At 36.5% G+C, this 19,986-nt stretch overlaps 4 protein-coding genes and 2 pseudogenes across 4 annotated transcripts; all 6 read right to left on the bottom strand.

The window, feature by feature from the left end:
* The window catches only part of LOC127182552 (trace amine-associated receptor 13c-like), a 19,365-nt pseudogene extending 18,413 nt beyond the window's left edge, over positions 1-952 (bottom strand).
* Positions 953-2,288: 1,336 nt separating this feature from the next.
* LOC127183249 (trace amine-associated receptor 13c-like) lies at positions 2,289-5,955 on the bottom strand (annotated as a pseudogene).
* Positions 5,956-7,286: 1,331 nt separating this feature from the next.
* LOC127183349 (trace amine-associated receptor 13c-like) lies at positions 7,287-8,273 on the bottom strand. The gene has a single exon (XM_051139333.1). It carries the CDS (start codon positions 8,271-8,273, stop codon positions 7,287-7,289), a length of 987 nt encoding a protein of 328 aa, XP_050995290.1.
* Positions 8,274-12,882: 4,609 nt separating this feature from the next.
* LOC127183351 (trace amine-associated receptor 13c-like) lies at positions 12,883-13,869 on the bottom strand. Its single transcript, XM_051139336.1, has one exon. It carries the CDS (start codon positions 13,867-13,869, stop codon positions 12,883-12,885), a length of 987 nt encoding a protein of 328 aa, XP_050995293.1.
* A 2,013-nt stretch (positions 13,870-15,882) lies between these two features.
* On the bottom strand, positions 15,883-16,869 carry LOC127183361 (trace amine-associated receptor 13c-like). Its single transcript, XM_051139364.1, has one exon. It carries the CDS (start codon positions 16,867-16,869, stop codon positions 15,883-15,885), a length of 987 nt encoding a protein of 328 aa, XP_050995321.1.
* Positions 16,870-18,824: 1,955 nt separating this feature from the next.
* LOC127183341 (trace amine-associated receptor 13c-like) lies at positions 18,825-19,802 on the bottom strand. The gene has a single exon (XM_051139326.1). The coding sequence runs from the start codon at positions 19,800-19,802 to the stop codon at positions 18,825-18,827; it is 978 nt and encodes a 325-aa protein (XP_050995283.1).
* Positions 19,803-19,986: the final 184 nt, after the last annotated feature.

The following is a 19,986-nucleotide window of genomic DNA, read 5'->3' as shown; positions in this document are numbered from 1 at the left end:
AACACTTTAAATGTGAAAATTAACTTTAAGCTTTTCTGAAACCATGGATAGAATAAGGCATAAATGATGGAATTAAAAGTGGAGTTCAGATAGAAAATTATTATAGCAACTTGTCTGACATAAAACCTGTCAGCATTGTCATATGAACTCACTAAAGAACAAATATAATATGGCAGTAAACAGAGAAGGAACACAATGACCAGAATTCCCAGCAGTATCGCAGCTTTTCACTCTGATTTGTCACTGACTCTGTTTTTGGAGGATTGTTTGCTGTTGTGAACCTGAAGGCTCGTATAGCAGTCGCATGTTTCTTAGCAATGACAAAAACATGAGTGTATAATATTATAATAATTGTACATGGCATAAGGAACACAATTATGAGATCAACAATTGATGAAACCCCATCTATAACATACAAACATTCTCCTGGACAGATGACATTAGCAAAGTTTCCATTACTGAAAAGAAGAGTGAAGTTATAAAAGAGTGAAAACATCCAGTTAAATAAAGTTGCAATGCAGATCACAGTGGGTGAGATTTTCTCAGAGTAAAGAAAAGGAGAATTTAAAGCTAAAAACCGATCAACTGCTATCAGAGCCACAGTGTGAACAGACACACTTGTTGCCTGAAAATTTACAAATTTTAACATCGAACACATCACTGGTCCAGAAGTCCAACATGATTCAATGAGCCAAGACAAATAAAGAGGCATCACAAAAACTCCAACCAGGAGATCAGACACAGCCAAAGAGAGGATGAGGATGTTAGCGGGTGTGTGGAGCTGCTTGAAGTGACTAACAGAGATGATGACCAGCAGGTTTCCACACACGGTCAGAAGAGACACAGCTGCTGCGGCCACATACAGAATCACATAGACAGATAGAGAAACAGATCTCTCTGGACATGAATGTTCCTGACAGACATCGCTCTGGTTCACTGCTGTTAGATTCATTGTTAAGCATTTGGAAGCACCATCCAAACAGAGTTAAGTTCCCTTTGACCTCCTTCATTTAAAAATGCATAATCACAGATAAAGTCCTCTGAAGATGCTATTTGTATCTCCAACAGCTTTAAACTCCTTATCATCAGAACAACAATCTATATTCATTCCTAGAGGTTCCAAAGTACCAGGTAAAATGGGCAACAACCCAAGTCGCCTTTTTATACACTAGACATGTTTACTCTTACAATACCAGAAGCATCAAGGGAGAATAACATACAGCTGGGAGATCAACTGATTCTGTTCATCCAGAGGAAAATAGATTTGGAGTGTCTTATAAAAATAAAAGTGTGCTTATATGGATCATATGTTCTGCTATTTTGCTTCCAAACTGTGTTTTTTTTCCATTTGACATGGCCTTTATTAGAAAAAGATGGTCTTTGACCCCAGACGGCTGTAATTAAAGCATCTACCAGCAGGAGGCCGACTGAGCACACAAACTAAACCAAACCTTCAGCCAAAGTGTATGTGAACATAATAACAAAAACACAGGACAGAATCTATAAGCCGAATGTGAGCCTTTGGCTCTAAAGCTGCATTTAAAAAATATTAGGTCTTAAGAGTTTATAACTTATATTCTTATATTCTTTTATGCAGTCATGTATTTAAACACACATTGAAACAGTACATACAGTACATCTTAGCTTTTATGTTGTTTAAAAAAATAATAATAACAATAGATGACTAACTTTTTAAGACTAGCCTAAACTGTTTATGCAACTGGCCATGTGGAACATTTCTTTTCATTTAGTATAATCTGGATTTATTCACATTAAAGACGATATTTATGTGCCCACTCTTTAGCAAAACTCTTTAGATAACTTTTCTACGTAAATACGTAGCATTATTTTTTTACACTTGAGGCTTGATTGGGTTCTTAGTGGTTCTTTTAATTAACCTTGTCAGTTTGAATGATTCTAACAAGTGATTGTAAGAAATATTAAAAGTTTTGAATGTGTCATAATTACTGAAAAGTGCATAACAGTGATACAGTACAACATTTAAACACATGAGGTTTTCCTTTTGCCATTTTATCATAGTATTGAAATAATGAATTACAGAGAGGAGACTGGAGAATATGTCCCAATTACACTTCTCTGCTATGGGAGCCTTTTCTTGAAAAAGGTCGACATCTGTATCTGCAATAATTTAAGAAATATTCAGTGACCATTTTGTAGTCAAGACTCATGTGACAAAATAACATATTTTAACCTGGACAAAGTAGCCTATATATAAAAATACAAAGCAGGGAAAAAAGAGTGGAAACTTGAGTCTTACATTCAGTGAGTTACAGCACATTCATCAGGGATGAGTCTTTATTTAACACTTTAAAATGTAAAAATTAGTTTTAAGCTTTTCTGAAACCAGGGATAGAATAAAGCATAAATGATGGGATTAATGGTGGAGTTTAGAAAGACATTACAGTAACATCTCTGACATAAAACAAGTCAGCACTACTGTACGGAATCACTAAAGAGCAAATATAATATGGCAGCAAACACAAGAGAAACACAAAGACCAGAATCCCCAGTAGGATCGCAGCTTTTCGCTCTGATTTGTCACTGACTCTGTTTTTGGAGGATTGTGTGCTGTTGTGAACCTGAAGGGCTCGTATAGCAGTCGCATGTTTCTTAGCAATGACAAAAACAGGGATGTATAATATTATAATAAGTGTACATGGCATAAGAAACACAACAATGAGATAAATGAAGTTGATCAATGAATCAACTATGACCATGTGACCTTGGACCACAAAACCAGTCCTAAGTAGCATGGGTATATACCAGGGGTGGCGAACATCGGTCCTGGAGAGCCGCAGCCCTGCATAGTTTTGCTTCAACCCTAATCAAACGCACCTGAACAAGCTAATTAAGGTCTGAAGGGTTACTAGAAAGCAACAGGCAGGTGAGTTTTAATTAGGGTTGGAGCTGAACTCTGCAGGGCTGCGGCTCTCCAGGACCAGAGTTCGCCACCCCTGGTATATACCATCCATTTTTGTACATGTACGCTAGTATGCGTGCAGTCGAACACATAGCCTTTCAAAGTATACTCCATTTTGAAAAGGTGCGCAAATGCAGTCGCTCGACACGTGCACTCAAAAAAGTTTCATCTTAGTCCAGTGTCTTTTTCCAGCTGTCTTAAGTCCAGCTATTTTTCTATAGAAGTTATGACCGATAAAAATATTTTGGTATTTTTTTCAACTAAAGTTGCAGCTCTCTCATTACCCCCTCACACAAGCATTTATGTGTTGCTGTTCCAACTCTTTAGTTTAATTTTCCACTGTGAAACAGCGACCTGGACCAGTGTTGCCACCTTGTGGAACAACTGATTAGTGCAAAACCAAGTCAATGCGCATGTGCGACCTAATACAATTTATATACTTTTTAATGTCAAACGCTTGTCTTGTCTTACTCTGCCTGAACTGTTTTTGTTCCGGTTCATGACAGTTAGGGTATGTCAAAAAACTCACATCTCATGTTCTCCCTCAACGTCAAAATCATCCTATATTGTTGTTTTACCCTTTTTGTTAAGGGTGTTTGATGATCTTTGCATGTTCACTTTGCAAAAAATGGGTCGGCGCTTCTGCAGCGATGTAGGATGATTTTGAAATGATTTTTGAAGTTGAGGAGAGAAAATACGATTGCAGTTTTTCGACATACCCTAACTGTCTTGAGTCAGAATACACAGAGTTCAGGGAGAGTAAGACAAGATGAGCGTTTGAGATTAAAAAGTATTTAAATTGTATTTTTTTATGAAAATAACCACATTTGGAAAGCTGCATTTAAACTGCATTTTGGAAGTTCAAAATCGGGGCACCATATCAGTCCATTACATGGAGAAAAATGCTGAAATGTTTTCCTCAAAAAACATAATTTCTTTATCACTGAAGAAAGAAAGACATGAACATCTTGGAGGACAAGGGGGTGAGTACATTATATGTGAAACTTTGTTTTGGAAGTGGACTTCTCCTTTAAAAGTATTAAATATTATTTTGAATCATTTGTACCATCAGTAAAACAGCTCATGAATAGTCATGTAATGTGATTTACCTCAGAAAAGACAATAATGAGCTCTGGAGCATACATCAGCCTATAACATTGTCTACAAATGTACAGCCTACAAATGTTTTTGCATTTGGGCCTGGGGCTGACTTGCTATGCCACTGGCTCCCTCATTTAGAATAATCCAGATTCATCAACATTAAGAGGATAAGAACAAATTTATGCGTCTGCTTACCAGCTAAAACTTTGTGGTACAACTTTATTGTGCACATGAATATGCAAATCATACAAAATTAGTGAATGCGGCTCATTTTTATTTTAACTTTTAGATTCTCTTTAGTTTGATTTCATTTAGAAACGTATGACTCTGGTAAGTCGGATAGTCTGAATGATTCTAACAAGTGAAATATTAAAAGCTCTGAATCTGACAGAGCTTTTAAACATGATAATGTGACTTAATGAAATAGGCCAATATTATGTTTAAGGTGTTTGTGACACTTGAAATAATATGATGCATGACTGGGTGTTCACATAACATGTAGTTACACTACAACGTTTGAACACTAACACACACGAATCCACATGTAAGGTTTTCCTAAAACATTAACAGTTTATGACTGTATTAAAGTAATGAAATACAGAGGGATGGGCTATATCTCAATCTCAGTATATTTCAGCACTCTGCGTTTGAAGCATATTGTCAAAAAGGTCAGCATGTGTTAAACAAATTGTATCTCTGCAATAATTGAGGAAATTTTCAATAGCTGTTTTTAATGTAGAATTTTTAATATGACAAAATAATGTAAAAACACATTAGGGTTAATGTAAAAAAAATATTTTTTTTTTAAAAAACAAAGACTATTGGAGTATGTTTTATAAGAAAATATTTTTTCAATTTTTCTACTACCAAAAAATTTCACATTTAATTGAATAAAATTAATTTGAAAAACATTTTGTTTTCAATCACTTACAGCACATTCATCAGGGATGAGTCTTTATTAAACACTTTAAATGTGAAAATTAACTTTAAGCTTTTCTGAAACCATGGATAGAATAAAGCATAAATGATGGAATTAAAAGTGGAGTTCAGATAGAAAATTATTACAGCAACTTGTCTGACATAAAACCTGTCAGCATTGTCATATGAACTCACTAAAGAACAAATATAATATGGCAGTAAACAGAGAAGGAACACAATGACCAGAATTCCCAGCAGCATTGCAGCTTTTCACTCTGATTTGTCACTGACTCTGTTTTTGGAGGATTGTTTGCTGTTGTGAACCTGAAGGCTCGTATAGCAGTCGCATGTTTCTTAGCAATGACAAAAACATGAGTGTATAATATTATAATAATTGTACATGGCATAAGAAACACAATTATGAGATCAACAATTGATGAAACCCCATCTATAACATAAAAACATTCTCCTGGACAGATGACATTAGCAAAGTTTCCATTACTGAAAAGAAGAGTGAAGTTATAAAAGAGTGAAAACATCCAGTTAAATAAAGTTGCAATGCAGATCACAGTGGGTGAGATTTTCTCAGAGTAAAGAAAAGGAAAATTTAAAGCTAAAAACCGATCAACTGCTATCAGAGCCACAGTGTGAACAGACACACTTGTTGCCTGAAAAGTCACAAAATTGAAAACCAAACACATCACTGGTCCAGAAATCCAGCATGATTCAATGAGCCAAGATAACTGAAACGGCATCACAAAAACTCCAACCAGGAGATCAGACACAGCCAAAGAGAGGATGAGGATGTTAGCGGGTGTGTGGAGCTGCTTGAAGTGACTAACAGAGATGATGACCAGCAGGTTTCCACACACGGTCAGAAGAGACACAGCTGCTGCGGCCACATACAGAATCACATAGACAGATAAAGAAACAGATCTCTCTGGACATGAATGTTCCTGACAGACAAAGCTTTGGTTCACTGCTGTTAGATGCATTGTTAAGCATTTGGAATCCAAACAGAGTATCGTTCCCTTTGACCTCCTTCATTTAAAAATGCATAATCACAGATAAAGTCCTCTGAAGATGCTATTTGTATCTCCAACAGCTTTGAACTCCTTATCATCAGAACAACAATCTATATTCATTCCTAGAGGTTCCAAAGTACCAGGTAAAATGGGCAACAACCCACACTGCCTTTTATACACTAGACATGTTTACTCTTTCTAATACCAGAAGCATCAAGGGAGAATAACATACAGCTGGGAGATCAACTGATTCTGTTCATCCAGAAGAAAATGGATTTGGAGTGTCTTATAAAAATAAAAGTGTGCTTATATGAATCATATGTTCTGCTATTTTGCTTCCAAACAATTTTTTTCCATTTGACATGGCCTTTATTAGAAAAAGATGGTCTTTGACCCCAGAAGGCTGTAATTAAAGCATCTACCAGCAGGAGGCCGACTGAGCACACAAACTAAACCAAACCTTCAGCCAAAGTGTATGTGAACATAATAACAAAAACACAGGACAGAATCTATAAGCCGAATGTGAGCCTTTGGCTCTAAAGCTGCATTTAAAAAATATTAGGTCTTAAGAGTTTATAACTTATATTCTTATATTCTTTTATGCAGTCATGTATTTAAACACACACTGAAACAGTACATACAGTACATCTTAGCTTTTATGTTGTTTAAAAAAATAATAATAACAATAGATGACTAACTTTTTAAGACTAGCCTAAACTGTTTATGCAACCGGCCATGTGGAACATTTCTTTTCATTTAGTATAATCTGGATTTATTCACATTAAAGACGATATTTATGTGCCCACTCTTTAGCAAAACTCTTTAGATAACTTTTCTACGTAAATACGTAGCATTATTTTTTTACACTTGAGGCTTGATTGGGTTCTTAGTGGTTCTTTTAATTAATCTTGTCAGTTTGAATGATTCTAACAACTGATTGTAAGAAATATTAAAAGTTTTGAATGTGTCATAATTACTGAAAAGTGCATAACAGTGATACAGTACAACATTTAAACACATGAGGTTTTCCTTTTGCCATTTTATCATAGTATTGAAATAATGAATTACAGAGAGGAGACTGGAGAATATATCCCAGTTACACTTCTCTGCTATGGGAGCCTTTTCTTGAGAAAGGTCGACATCTGTATCTGCAATAATTTAAGAAATATTCAGTGACCATTTTGTAGTCAAGACTCATGTTTAATATGACAAAATAACATTTTAACCTAGACAAAGTAGCCTATATATAAAAATACAAAGCAGGGAAAAAAAGTGTAAACTTGAGTCTTACATTCAGTGAGTTACAGCACATTCATCAGGGATGAGTCTTTATTTAACACTTTAAATGTGAAAATTAATTTTAAGCTTTTCTGAAACCAGGGATAGAATAAAGCATAAATGATGGGATTAATGGTGGAGTTTAGAAAGAAAAATATTACAGTAACATCTCTGACATAAAACAAATCAGCACTACTGTACGGAATCACTAAAGAGCAAATATAATATGGCAGCAAACACAAGAGAAACACAAAGACCAGAATCCCCAGCTGTATCGCAGCTTTTCGCTCTGATTTGTCACTGACTCTGTTTTTGGAGGATTGTGTGCTGTTGTGGACCTGAAGGGCTCGTATAGCAGTCGCATGTTTCTTAGCAATGACAAAAACATGAGTATATAATATTATAATGACTGTACATGGAATAAGAAACACAATCAGGAGGTCAATGAGAGATGAAACTCCATCTACAGTAGAAACACACACTCCCGGACACGTGACATCAGTGAAGTTTCCGTTAACGAAAAGAAGAATGAAATTATAAATGAGTGAAAACATCCAGTTAAATATAGTTGCAATGCAGATCACAGTGGGTGAGATTTTCTCAGAGTAAAGAAAAGGAGAATTTAAAGCTAAAAAACGATCAACTGCTATCAGAGCCACAGTGTGAACAGAAACACTTGTTGCCTGAAAATTCACAAATTTTAACATCGAACACATCACTGGTCCAGAAGTCCAACATGATTCAATGAGCCAAGACAAATAAAGAGGCATCACAAAAACTCCAACCAGGAGATCAGACACAGCCAAAGAGACTATGAGGATGTTAGCAGGTGTGTGGAGCTGCTTGAAGTGAGTAACAGAGATGATGACCAGCAGGTTTCCACACACAGTCAGAAGAGACACAGCTGCTGAGGCCACATACAGAATCACATAGACACATAAAGACACAGATCTCTCTGGACACGCATGCTCCTGACAGACATCACTTTGGTTCACTCTTGTTAGATTCATTGTGAAGCATTTGGAAGAATCATCCAAACAGAGTATCGTTCCATGTGATATCCATCATATAGTGCAATATTTGCAACCTCTGAAGACGCTGTTTGTATCCGCTCCACTGAATCTTCACTCCTGGAGGTTCCACAATAAAGACGAGCTTCAACTCACACTGCCTTTTATACACCTGACATGTTGACTCTTTCCAAGACCGGCAGCATCAAGGGAGAAGAACATACAGCTGGGAGATCAACTGATTTAGAAAAGTGTCAAAGAGCTTATACAAAAACATCTGAAATGTACAATCAAAAACATCTAACCATAAATCCTCATATATGCATCATCCCTTTGAATATACAGTAGTATGAAAAAGTATTTTTACTACTTTTGCTATCACACAAGGCCACAAGAAAGGGTTCATAAATGGTAGAGAAGCATTATGAAGTCACACAGCAATTCCAGCATTGAGGATATCTGTCTGGATTGCATTAATATTGCATAAATACATTATTTATTTAAGATATTTTAATAGTAACAAAGTAAGTGCTTTGTTACATAGCACCTACTCTGATAGTAGATGATTATGTTTTGTCAATTAGTTTGTTAACTCTGTTGCTGAGGGCTAACTGCATGCAGTAAGTGATTTTGCAAAAGTAATTATTATTTTTGAGTTACAATAAATAAGAACATAATACAACACCTCTCTCTATGGCCTTATACATAGCCAGTAATAACCGACAGAAACATCTGACAAGCCAATGTCAAAAAGAGAGCTGTGCATTAAATGATTAAGGCTAAAACAAGAGTAACAAGACTACAGCAGTAACAAGTTTGTGTTGGTTAAATATAGCCTATTTAATAGCTTTTACAGTTCAAGATAAAACTGTTAAATCTAAAATATTTTATCATAATGATTTTTATTAAATTCCTATACCATTAATATTTAAATTATTTAATTTATTATATAAGTATTTAAATAATTTACCCTTGTAGGCTTGTGTCTGAGCTTATTTATTTCTTTATTTTAATGACTTTCTGCACTTACTATATACGTCAGTGCAGGAAAAAAATAACTAAAATTTGTTTTACTAGTAATTTCTAAGAAATCAAAAAGCAAGACGTGAAAAACTATGGCAGTTGAAATGGCAGCTGCAGCCAATGAGTAAACCTCTACTGCCATCTTCTGGTTAAGGGTAATTTCATGTCATTTTCATCTTAAAAAACGTTTTCTGTGAAAAAGTATTTTTTTCATGTCATCTTTAGGAATGGAAAGTGAATCTTTGAAGTGAATTTTACTGCACAGCTGTAGAACTGAAAAATAATAAAGGCTTTGAAATATTACACGATTTCAAAAATGTGTTCAGGCCTATGAAGGCAAGTTACTGATTATCAAGAATACTATTAAGATGTCCTTAAAGAAGCATCTCTAGCTTGCTAACGTTAGTCTAAACAGTGATGACAGTGTTTAGTTGTCAGCATTTAAATGTAAAACTGTACGTGTCTATGTACTCTCCTGGGCTTACCAGGCTAAGAATTTGAATTATATGTTGTTAAATAATATGAAACTTAATGTTCATGCCACTATCATTATTTACAATGTTGCAATTATAATATTTTTTCTCAGTTTCTGATAAGAATGAGGCAGGAGAGTAGTCTCAAGAGTCTCCACCTACAGTGGGTACGGAAAGTATTCAGACCCCCTTAAATTTTTCACTCTTTGTTATATTGCAGCCATTTGCTAAAATCATTTAAGTTCATTTTTTTCCTCATTAATGTACACACAGCACCCCATATTGACAGAAAAACAGAATTGTTGACATTTTTGCAGATTTATTAAAAAAGAAAAACTGAAATATCACATGGTCCTAAGTATTCAGACCCTTTGCTGTGACACTCATATATTTCACTCAGGTGCTGTCCATTTCTTCTGATCATCCTTGAGATGGTTCTACACCTTCATTTGAGTCCAGCTGTGTTTGGTTATACTGATTGGACTTGATTAGGAAAGCCACACACCTGTCTATATAAGACCTTACAGCTCACAGTGCATGTCAGAGCAAATGAGAATCATGAGGTCAAAGGAACTGCCTGAAGAGCTCAGAGACAGAATTGTGGCAAGGCACAGATCTGGCCAAGGTTGCAAAAAAATTTCTGCTGCACTTCAGATTCCTAAGAGCACAGTGGCCTCCATAATCCTTAAATGGAAGACGTTTGGGACGACCAGAACCCTTCCTAGAGCTGGCCGTCCGGCCAAACTGAGCTATCGGGGGAGAAGAGCCTTGGTGAGAGAGGTAAAGAATAACCCAAAGATCACTGTGGCTGAGGTCCAGAGATGCAGTTGGGAGATGGGAGAAAGTTGTAGAAAGTCAACCATCATTGCAGCCCTCCACCAGTCGGGGCTTTATGGCAGAGTGGCCTGACGGAAGCCTCTCCTCAGTCCAAGACACATGAAAGCACGCATGGAGTTTGCTAAAAAAAAAACACCTGAAGGACTCCAAGATGGTGAGAAATAAGATTCTCTGGTCTGATGAGACCAAGATAGAACTTTTTGGCCTTAATTCTAAGCGGTATGTGTGGAGAAAACCAGGCACTGCTCATCACCTGTCCAATACAGTCCCAACGGTGAAGCATGGTGGTGGCAGCATCATGCTGTGGGGGTGTTTTTCAGCTGCAGGGACAGGATGACTGGTTGCAATCGAGGGAAAGATGAATGCGGCCAAGTACAGGGATATCCTGGACGAAAACCTTCTCCAGAGTGCTCAGGACCTCAGACTGGGCCGAAGGTTTACCTTCCAACAAGACAATGACCCTAAGCACACAGCTAAAATAACGAAGGAGTGGCTTCACAACAACTCCGTGACTGTTCTTGAATGGCCCAGCCAGAGCCCTGACTTAAACCCAATTGAGCATCTCTGGAGAGACCTAAAAATGGCTGTCCACCAACGTTTACAATCCAACCTGACAGAACTGGAGAGGATCTGCAAGGAGGAATGGCAGAGGATCCCCAAATCCAGGCGTGAAAAACTTGTTGCATCTTTCCCAAAAAGACTCATGGCTGTATTAGATCAAAAGGGTGCTTCTACTAAATACTGAGCAAAGGGTCTGAATTTTTAGGACCATGTGATATCTCAGTTTTTATTTTTTAATAAATCTGCAAAAATGTCAACAATTCTGTGTTTTTCTGTCAATATAGGGTGCTGTGTGTACATTAAGAGGAAAAAAATGAACTTAAATGATTTTAGCAAATGGCTGCAATATAACAAAGAGTGAAACATTTAAGGGGTCTGAATACTGTCCGTACCCAATGTATATATAACACATGAAATGAGCTACACTAGAAATTTATGAGCTGACTTATCATTATGCGGAAGTTCTAAAGAACGCTCCGTACATATGGTCACTTTCCCAGTCACGTTCCGCGGGAAAATGGCATTCAAAATCGCGTTCCAAAGGTTCCACCTTAGTTTAAACTGCGTTCCGGGGACGGGGAAGTTCGCTTCAACCCACGGAATAAAAAAATCAGCCAGCGGTAGCATTTTAAATGTAGCCCAATTCCTCCGAAAATCTGCCGACTTGGCAACATTGAGCACGGGAGAGTAGAGCAAGAGCAGGGGGATGTGAGATTGTACGGAAAGCCAAATCGAGATGGTTAGGATGAATTCTATTGAAATCCTTAAGCCGGCGTCATACTTCATAAATATTAGCGAAGATATAAAAACACATTTATCCACCTCATTCTTCAACGCAGAAGTAAGTATATGGATGAGACTTCCAGTTCATTAGCGGATATCAGGAAATTACGAGAAGAATAACAAGGTGCAGTAAACGGCAAAACTGTTTGCACTACAAACCAGTGCGTTGATAATTAAGATAATGCATAAAAATAATATGGTAAAACACACCATTTGGCAATATCAAGCAGCAAAACAAGCTGCAAATGGCTGCGCCCACTCTTATAGCACAAGTAAGGTGGATATGTATACTTACCCATGTTAATCTGGCGGGAGAACTTTTTCTGCAAACATAAATACGCAAAATGTACTAATTATTATTGAAATTATTATTCATTCGTCAAAATAACTCGAGTTGATATTTTTAATACCGATTCTATGATTAAAAGGTCTGAATTATGTGGATTATTGAAATTAATTGAGGATGTTATGTGCAAGGCCTGCTTTTGTGAGACTTGAAACTGTGAGCTATCATCACTGAGATGCTTACAAAACAACATGCAGTTAGACTAAAACCTTCAACATAAATGTCTTAATCCATTCAAGTTTTCCATTTTATCAGTTTGAAAAATAATTATGGGAAACTGCCTGTCACATTGAGGAATTGTCACAAGGACTCAGTATCTAAGTATATTGTAGTACCCTGTTATTGGGGTCAGCATGTGGTACATAAACTGCATCTGAACAAAAATGGTCATAATATTCAAAAGCTATTTTGTAGTCAAGACTTTGTGTAAATTGTACTTGATATGACCAAAGAAAAAAAAACTTCCTCACAATATTCTGCCATGTTTAATATGACAAAATAATTTAGAAAAATGCAATGTACATGTGAAAAAAGTAGATAAACAACAGAAAAATAGAGGTAACATTGTGTCATTACATTCAATGACTTAGAGCACATTCATCAGGGATGAGTCTTTATTAAACACTTTGAATGTGAGAATAAATTTTAAGCTTTTCTGAAACCAGGGATAGAATAAAGCATAAATGATGGGGTTTATAGTGGAGTTCAGAAAGAAAAATATTACAGCAACATTTCTGACATAAAACAAGTCAGCATTACTGTATGGAATCACTAAAGAGCAAATATAATATGGCAGTAAACACAGGAGAAACACAACGACCAGAATCCCCAGTAGGATTGCAGCTTTTCGCTCTGATTTGTCACTGACTCTGTTTTTGGAGGATTGTGTGCTGTTGTGAACCTGAAGGGCTCGTATAGCAGTCGCATGTTTCTTAGCAATGACAAAAACATGAGTGTATAATATTATAATGACTGTGCATGGCATAAGAAACACAACCATGAGATCAATGAATGATGAAACCCCATCTATAATATAAAAACATTCTCCTGGACACGTGACATCTATGAAGTTTCCATTAACATAAAGAAGAGTGAAGTTATAAAAGAGTGAAAACAGCCAGTTAAATATAGTTGCTATGCAGATCACAGTGGGTGAGATTTTCTCAGAGTAAACGAAAGGAGAATTTAAAGCCAAAAACCGATCAACTGCTATCAGAGCCACAGTGTGAACAGACACACTTGTTGCCTGAAAAGTCACAAAATTGAAAACCAAACACATCACTGATCCAGAAGTCCAACACGACTCAATCAACAAAGTCAAGTGAAGTGGCATCACAAAAAGTCCAGTAAGGAGATCAGACACAGCCAAAGAGAGAATGAGGATGTTAGCAGGTGTGTGGAGCTGCTTGAAGTGACTAACAGAGATGATGACCAGCAGGTTTCCACACACAGTCAGAAGAGACACAGCTGCTGCGGCCACATACAGAATCACATAGACAGATAAAGAAACAGATCTCTCTGGACACGAATGTTCCTGACAGACATCAGTTTGGTTCACTGCTGTTAGATTCATAGTGAAGTATTTGGAAGAATCATCCAAACAGATTATCGTTCTATATAGTGCAATTTATGCATAACCACATATAAAGACCTCCGAAGACGCTGTTTGTATCCGCTCCACTGAATCTTCACTCCTGGAGGTTCCACAATAAAGACGAGCTTCAGGTCACACTGCCTTTTATACACTTGACATGTTGACTCTTTCCAAGAAAGGCAGCATCAAGGGAGAAGAACAAACAGCTAGGTCAACTGATTTAGAAAAGTGTCGCAGAGCTCATACATTTGAAATGTAGAAAAAAACAAAAACATCTAATCATAAATCCTCATATATACAGTACATGATTTTTTTTTTTTTTTTTTTTTTTTTTTTTTTTTGCAATAACAGGAAATGAAGTGGGAGAGAGAGAGAGGTGGGTGGGATCAGGAAAGGTTTCTGTCTTTAAACATCCCTTTCAATATACAGTAGTATGAAAAATGCACATCATGAGGCCACAAGAAAGGGTTCTTAAAATAACTGCAATAAACAATAAACTACATGCAGTAAGTGATTTTGCAAAAACATTCATTATTCTTAAATTACAATAAATAAGAACATGACAAACAGCTCTCTGTATGGCCTTATACATAGCCAGATCAAAGGTTCGAAATACGACAGAGTGTACTCTTAAGCATATATATAAAAAGTTTATTATGCTTTAACAAGTTCTGATAATGGCGAATTTTGTACTCGTAGAACTTGCTGTGTATGCTCTCAAGCAGGGTTGCCAGGTCTCGTAACAAAACCATGCCAATTTGTACTCCTAACTGGCCTAGAAAATGGCATTCAAAATTGCATTTCAGAGGTCCCACCTTATTCAAAATCCGAGGTCCGAGGAGCGGGGGAGTTCGCTTCAACCTGCGGACTAAAACAATTAGGAGTTTAAATGTAGCCCAGTTGCGCCAAAAAACTGCGGACCTGGCAACACTGAGCATGGGAGAGTGGACCACTGGCAGACAGACGTGAGATTGTACGGAAAGCCAAATGGAGATGGTTTGAATGTATTTTATTCAAAACCTCAGGCCAGCGTCATACTTTACTAATATTAACGAAGATAAAACAAATTTTTCCACCTTGTTCTGGAACGTGGAAGTGCGCCTATGGGCGAGACTTACGGAGAAATAACAAGTAAAATAACAACATGCAGTAAACGGTAAAACTGTTTGCACTGCAAACCAGTTTGTTCATAACTAAGATCATACATTAAAATAATATGGTAAAACATGCTAATTTCCAATATCAAGCAGCAAAATGAGTTGCTTTGTACAACTAAAAATAGCCGGATGCGGAAACCAGACCCATTTAAAAAAAATTTACAAATTGCAGCGCCCGCTCTTACAGCAAAAATAAGGTGGATACGTATACTTGCCAATGTTAGTCTTGCGGGAGAACTTTTTCTGCAAACACAAATACGTAAAACTTACAAAATTATTAGTGAATGTGGCCTTTTGGTGTACAAACGCATCTTATGACTCAGCTCTTTTAATCAAAATGACTCGAGTTGACAGTTTGAATGATTCTGAATGATTCTAAGATTAAAAAGTCTGAATTATTATGTGATTTATTGAAATAAATTGAGATTATTATGTGCAAGACCTGCTTTTATGAGACTTGAAACAGTTATAATCACTAAAATGCTTACAAAACAACATGCAGTTAGACTAAAATATTAAAATCACAACATATAAACTTATAAACATCCATTAAGGTTTTCCATTTCATGTGGAAACTAGCAGTCACACTGAGAAGTTTTCATAAGGTTCTATGTCAATCTCAAAGTCTGGGATCTGGGACAATAGTAGTGAAAATATTTTAAAATCTATTTTGTAGTCAAGACTTTAAATGCTGTGTAAATTGCACTTGACATGACAAAAAAAAAAAAAAAACTCCACAATAATCTGCCACTATTTGTGTTTTCATGGTTATGTTTAATATGACAAAATAATGTAGAAAAATGCTATGTACATGTGAAAAATAGACAGCAGTTACTTAGAGCACATTCATTAGGCATGAGTCTTTATTAAACACTTTAAATGTAAAAATTAATTTTAAGATCTTCTGAAACCAGGGATAGAATAAAGCATAAATGATGGGATTAATAGTGGAGTTCAGATAGAAAACTACTGTAGAAACATCTCTGACATAAAACAAGTCAGCATGACTGTATGGAATCACTAAAGAACAAATATAATATGGCAGTAAACACAAGAGAAACACAACGACCAGAATCCCCAGCTGTACGGCAGCTTTTCGCTCTGATTTGTCACTGACTCTGTTTTTGGAGGATTGTGTGCTGTTGTGAACCTGAAGAGCTCGTATAGCAGTCGCATGTTTTTTAGCAATGAAAAAAACATGAGTGTATAATATTATAATGACTGTGCATGGCATAAGAAACACAATCAGAAGATCAATTAGAGATGAAACTCCATCTATAATAAAAACACATTCTCCTGGACACGTGACATCAGTGAAGTTTCCATTAATGTAAAGAAGAGTGAAGTTATAAAGGAGTGAAAACAACCAGTTAAATAAAGTTGCAATGCAGATCACAGTGGGTGAGATTTTCTCAGAGTAAAGAAAAGGAGAACTTAAAGCCAAAAACCGATCAACTGCTATCAGAGCCACAGTGTGAACAGACACGCTTGTCACCTGAAAACTCACAAAATTGAAAACCAAACACATCACTGATCCAGAAGTCCAACATGATTCAATCAACAAAGTCAAGTGAAATGGCATCACAACAAGTCCAGTAAGGAGATCAGACATAGCCAAAGAGAAGATAAGGATGTTAGCAGGTGTGTGGAGCTGCTTGAAGTGACTAACAGAGATGACGACCAGCAGGTTTCCACACACAGTCAGAAGAGACACAGCTGCTGCGGCCACATACAGAATCACATAGACAGATAAAGAAACAGATCTCTCTGGACACGCATGCTCCTGACAGACATCGCTTTGGTTCACTGCTGTTAGATGCATTCTTCAGTATTTGGATGAAACATCCAAACAGAATACCATTCCTTGTGATTTCCTTTGTGTGAGGATTTATGGATTCAAATGTGCAATTTGTATCTCCAACAGCTCTGAACTGCTCATCATCACAGTCTGCATTCACTCCAGAAGGTCCCACAATAAAGATGTGCTACGACCCATATGCTGCCTTTTATACACTTGACATGTTGACTTTTTCCAAGACCGGCAGCATCAAGGGAGAAAAACATACAGCTGGGAGATCAACTGATTTAGTTAATTCAGAAAAAGAAAAAACAAAAAAACAAAACAAAAGTGAGCTTAACACAATATATTAGCAATTTATATGTCACTGGCAAAAATTAGTTCTATATTTTTAAGTGTCTATCAATGGAGCATTTGTGCATACTATGTATACTGCATTCTAAGTTTACTAGAAAATTTAGATCACGCTCAGGCGGGTTGCCAGATTGAGGATGCGCAACAGGAAAACAAGCGCAAAAGACAATGAAAAGCAACAAGCCTTATGCTGTAAGTTGTTGAGTTTTAAAATTTCATTGTTTATATAGTTGATGCTGTGGCTTTTTAGTTTGGGTACAATCTGTGATTTCTGACCCAGGGTGTTTGCTGGCTGGCTGCTATACACTGTGTTTTCAACTGGCAACCCACAGTGTTGAAATACTATTAGTTAGATCGAAATCACACCGACGAAAACAAAAACATATATTAGGTGTGTTTCCTAAATATCTGCAAACATATTATGATATTTTTATGCTTTAGTACAGTCAAAAAAAAAACAAACATACAGCAGCTTTAAGCTACCCTCTAAAAAATGCTGGGTTAATTTTTTAATCCAAATGCTGGGTTCAGCCCATTGAGTCAATTTATTGGGTTGTTTTTAGTATTTTTTACCCTCGTGCTAGGTTATTTTTTTTAACCCAAATGCTGAGTTCAACTTGTTAGGGTCATTTTATTGTATTTTTAATATTTTTTGACCCAGGTGCTGGGTAGTTTTTCTGTAACTAAGTTGCTGGGTCACTTTTAGCGCTGGGTTATTGTTTTCTACCCAACCGCTGGGTTAAGCCCAGTGTTGCCAAGTCCACGCGTTTCCCGTGGAATTGGGCTATTTTAACACTGTTGCCACGGGTTGTTTTTCATGCCTGTGGGTATTAGCGACCCCAATAACGTGATATTTAGCTTCTGAAATGGCAGAAGAATCCTGCCAAAAAGTTCAAATTAAGTTCTTAGCAATGCATATTACCAATCAAAATTTACGGTAGGAAATTTACAAAATATTATTATGGAACATGATATTTAATTAATATTCTAATGATTTCTGGCATAAATGAAAAATCGATAATGTTGACCCATACCATGTATTTTTGGCTACAAATATACCCGTGCTACTTAAGACTGGGTTTGTGGTCCAGGGTCACAAATGATCTTTGTAAACAAGAAAAACAGATGTTTGAGTACTTAAGATTTTAACCGAGAGGCTAAGAGATGCAAGATTTATACATGTCTGTATACGCATATATATTTTTTGTTGTATAGTTTGACTACTTTTTGTAATAAGCCAAACCTATGGCCTAGATGTCGAATAATAATGTAAACTGTTCTACTATTAGGATGATGGCCTAAAACATTAATGTTTTACTTATTACATATTCAGAAAAGAATTAGACTATGCAGATAAACATTTTAAATGTTATACTGCATGTTTTTACCAAAGATTTTTTACCAAAAAACATACGAAACTTAACTTTTATTATAATTGGCTTGGGGTTTGTCTATGTAATAAGGAAGCTCATGCTTCTTTAATAACATGTCTAGTTTTATTCATCAAAATATATGAAAACTCAATTTTATTGCACAACAATGATGAAAAGGAACATCAGGAAACACTAAAACATAAACAATAGAAAACTGAGGACAGATGTTTGTTTGAAATACATTGCTCCTCATTAAGAGCTTAATGAGAGCACATTCATCAGAGAGGAGTCTGTGTTCAATACTTTAAGAGTTAGAATGATCTTTACGCTTTTCTTAAACCAAGGATACAACAGAGCATAGAGAAGTGGATTGATCGAGGAATTAAGATAAAAGAGAATCAAAACACTGTTGATAACATTAGAAAATGAGTCATCTCGTAAGAAATTTGTTAATGAAAAAATATAATATGGCAGTAAACACAAGAGAAACACAAACACCAGAATCCCGAGTGCTAATGCAGCTTTTCGCTCTGATTTGTCACTGACTCTGTTTTTGACTTGAAGGGCTCTTATAGCAGTCGCATGTTTCTTAGCAATGACAAAAACATGAGTGTATAATATTATAATAAGTGTACAAGGCATAAGAAAGACAACTATGAGATCAATGAGGGATGAAACCTCATCTACAATGTAAAGACATTCTCCTGGACATGTGACATCAGCAAAGTTTCCATTAACGTAAAGAATTGTGAAGTTATAAAAGAGTGAAAACAGCCAGTTTATTAAAGTTGCTATGCAGATCACAGTGGTTGAGATTTTCTCGGAGTAAACAAAAGGAGAACTCAAAGCCAAAAAACGATCAACCGCTATTAAAGCCACAGTGTGAACAGATGAGCTTGTTGCCTGAAAAGTCACAAAATTGAAAACCGAACACATCACGGGTCCAGAAATCCAACATGATTCAATAAGCCAAGATAAGTGAAACGGCATCACAAAAACCCCAACCAGGAGATCAGACACAGCCAAAGAGAGGATGAGGATGTTAGCAGGTGTGTGGAGCTGCTTGAAGTGACTAACAGAGACGATGACAAGCAGGTTTCCACACACGGTCAGAAGAGACACAGCTGCTGCGGCCACATACAGAATCACGTAGACAGATAAAGAAACAGATCTCTCTGCACACGAATATTCCTGACAGACATCGCTTTGGTTCACTGCTGTTAGATTCATGATGTGTGAAGTACTTTGGAGAGACATCAAGTCTTCCTTCTTGTATTGTATAGAGCAAAGCAACAATGAATTTGAATCTAATATCTGTATTTCCAGCAGAGTGAGTCCAGTCTCAAACTGTAAAGGGTTTGCATTGTTCCCAGTGAGCAGGATGACACCAACCTGCGATGGCAAATAATACGCA

Source organism: Labeo rohita, chromosome 20 (assembly GCF_022985175.1).
Source record: "Labeo rohita strain BAU-BD-2019 chromosome 20, IGBB_LRoh.1.0, whole genome shotgun sequence".
Classification (NCBI taxonomy): domain Eukaryota; kingdom Metazoa; phylum Chordata; class Actinopteri; order Cypriniformes; family Cyprinidae; genus Labeo; species Labeo rohita.
Note: the sequence above shows the minus strand (reverse complement) of the source record. Positions and strands in the feature narration are given on the sequence as shown.

What these genes read in the sequence shown, in the direction of transcription:
- LOC127183349 (XM_051139333.1), bottom strand. Translation starts at nt 8,273, where the DNA reads ATGAATCTAACAAGAGTGAACCAAAGTGATGTCTGTCAGGAGCATGCG.
- LOC127183351 (XM_051139336.1), bottom strand. Translation starts at nt 13,869, where the DNA reads ATGAATCTAACAGCAGTGAACCAAACTGATGTCTGTCAGGAACATTCG.
- LOC127183361 (XM_051139364.1), bottom strand. Translation starts at nt 16,869, where the DNA reads ATGCATCTAACAGCAGTGAACCAAAGCGATGTCTGTCAGGAGCATGCG.
- LOC127183341 (XM_051139326.1), bottom strand. Translation starts at nt 19,802, where the DNA reads ATGAATCTAACAGCAGTGAACCAAAGCGATGTCTGTCAGGAATATTCG.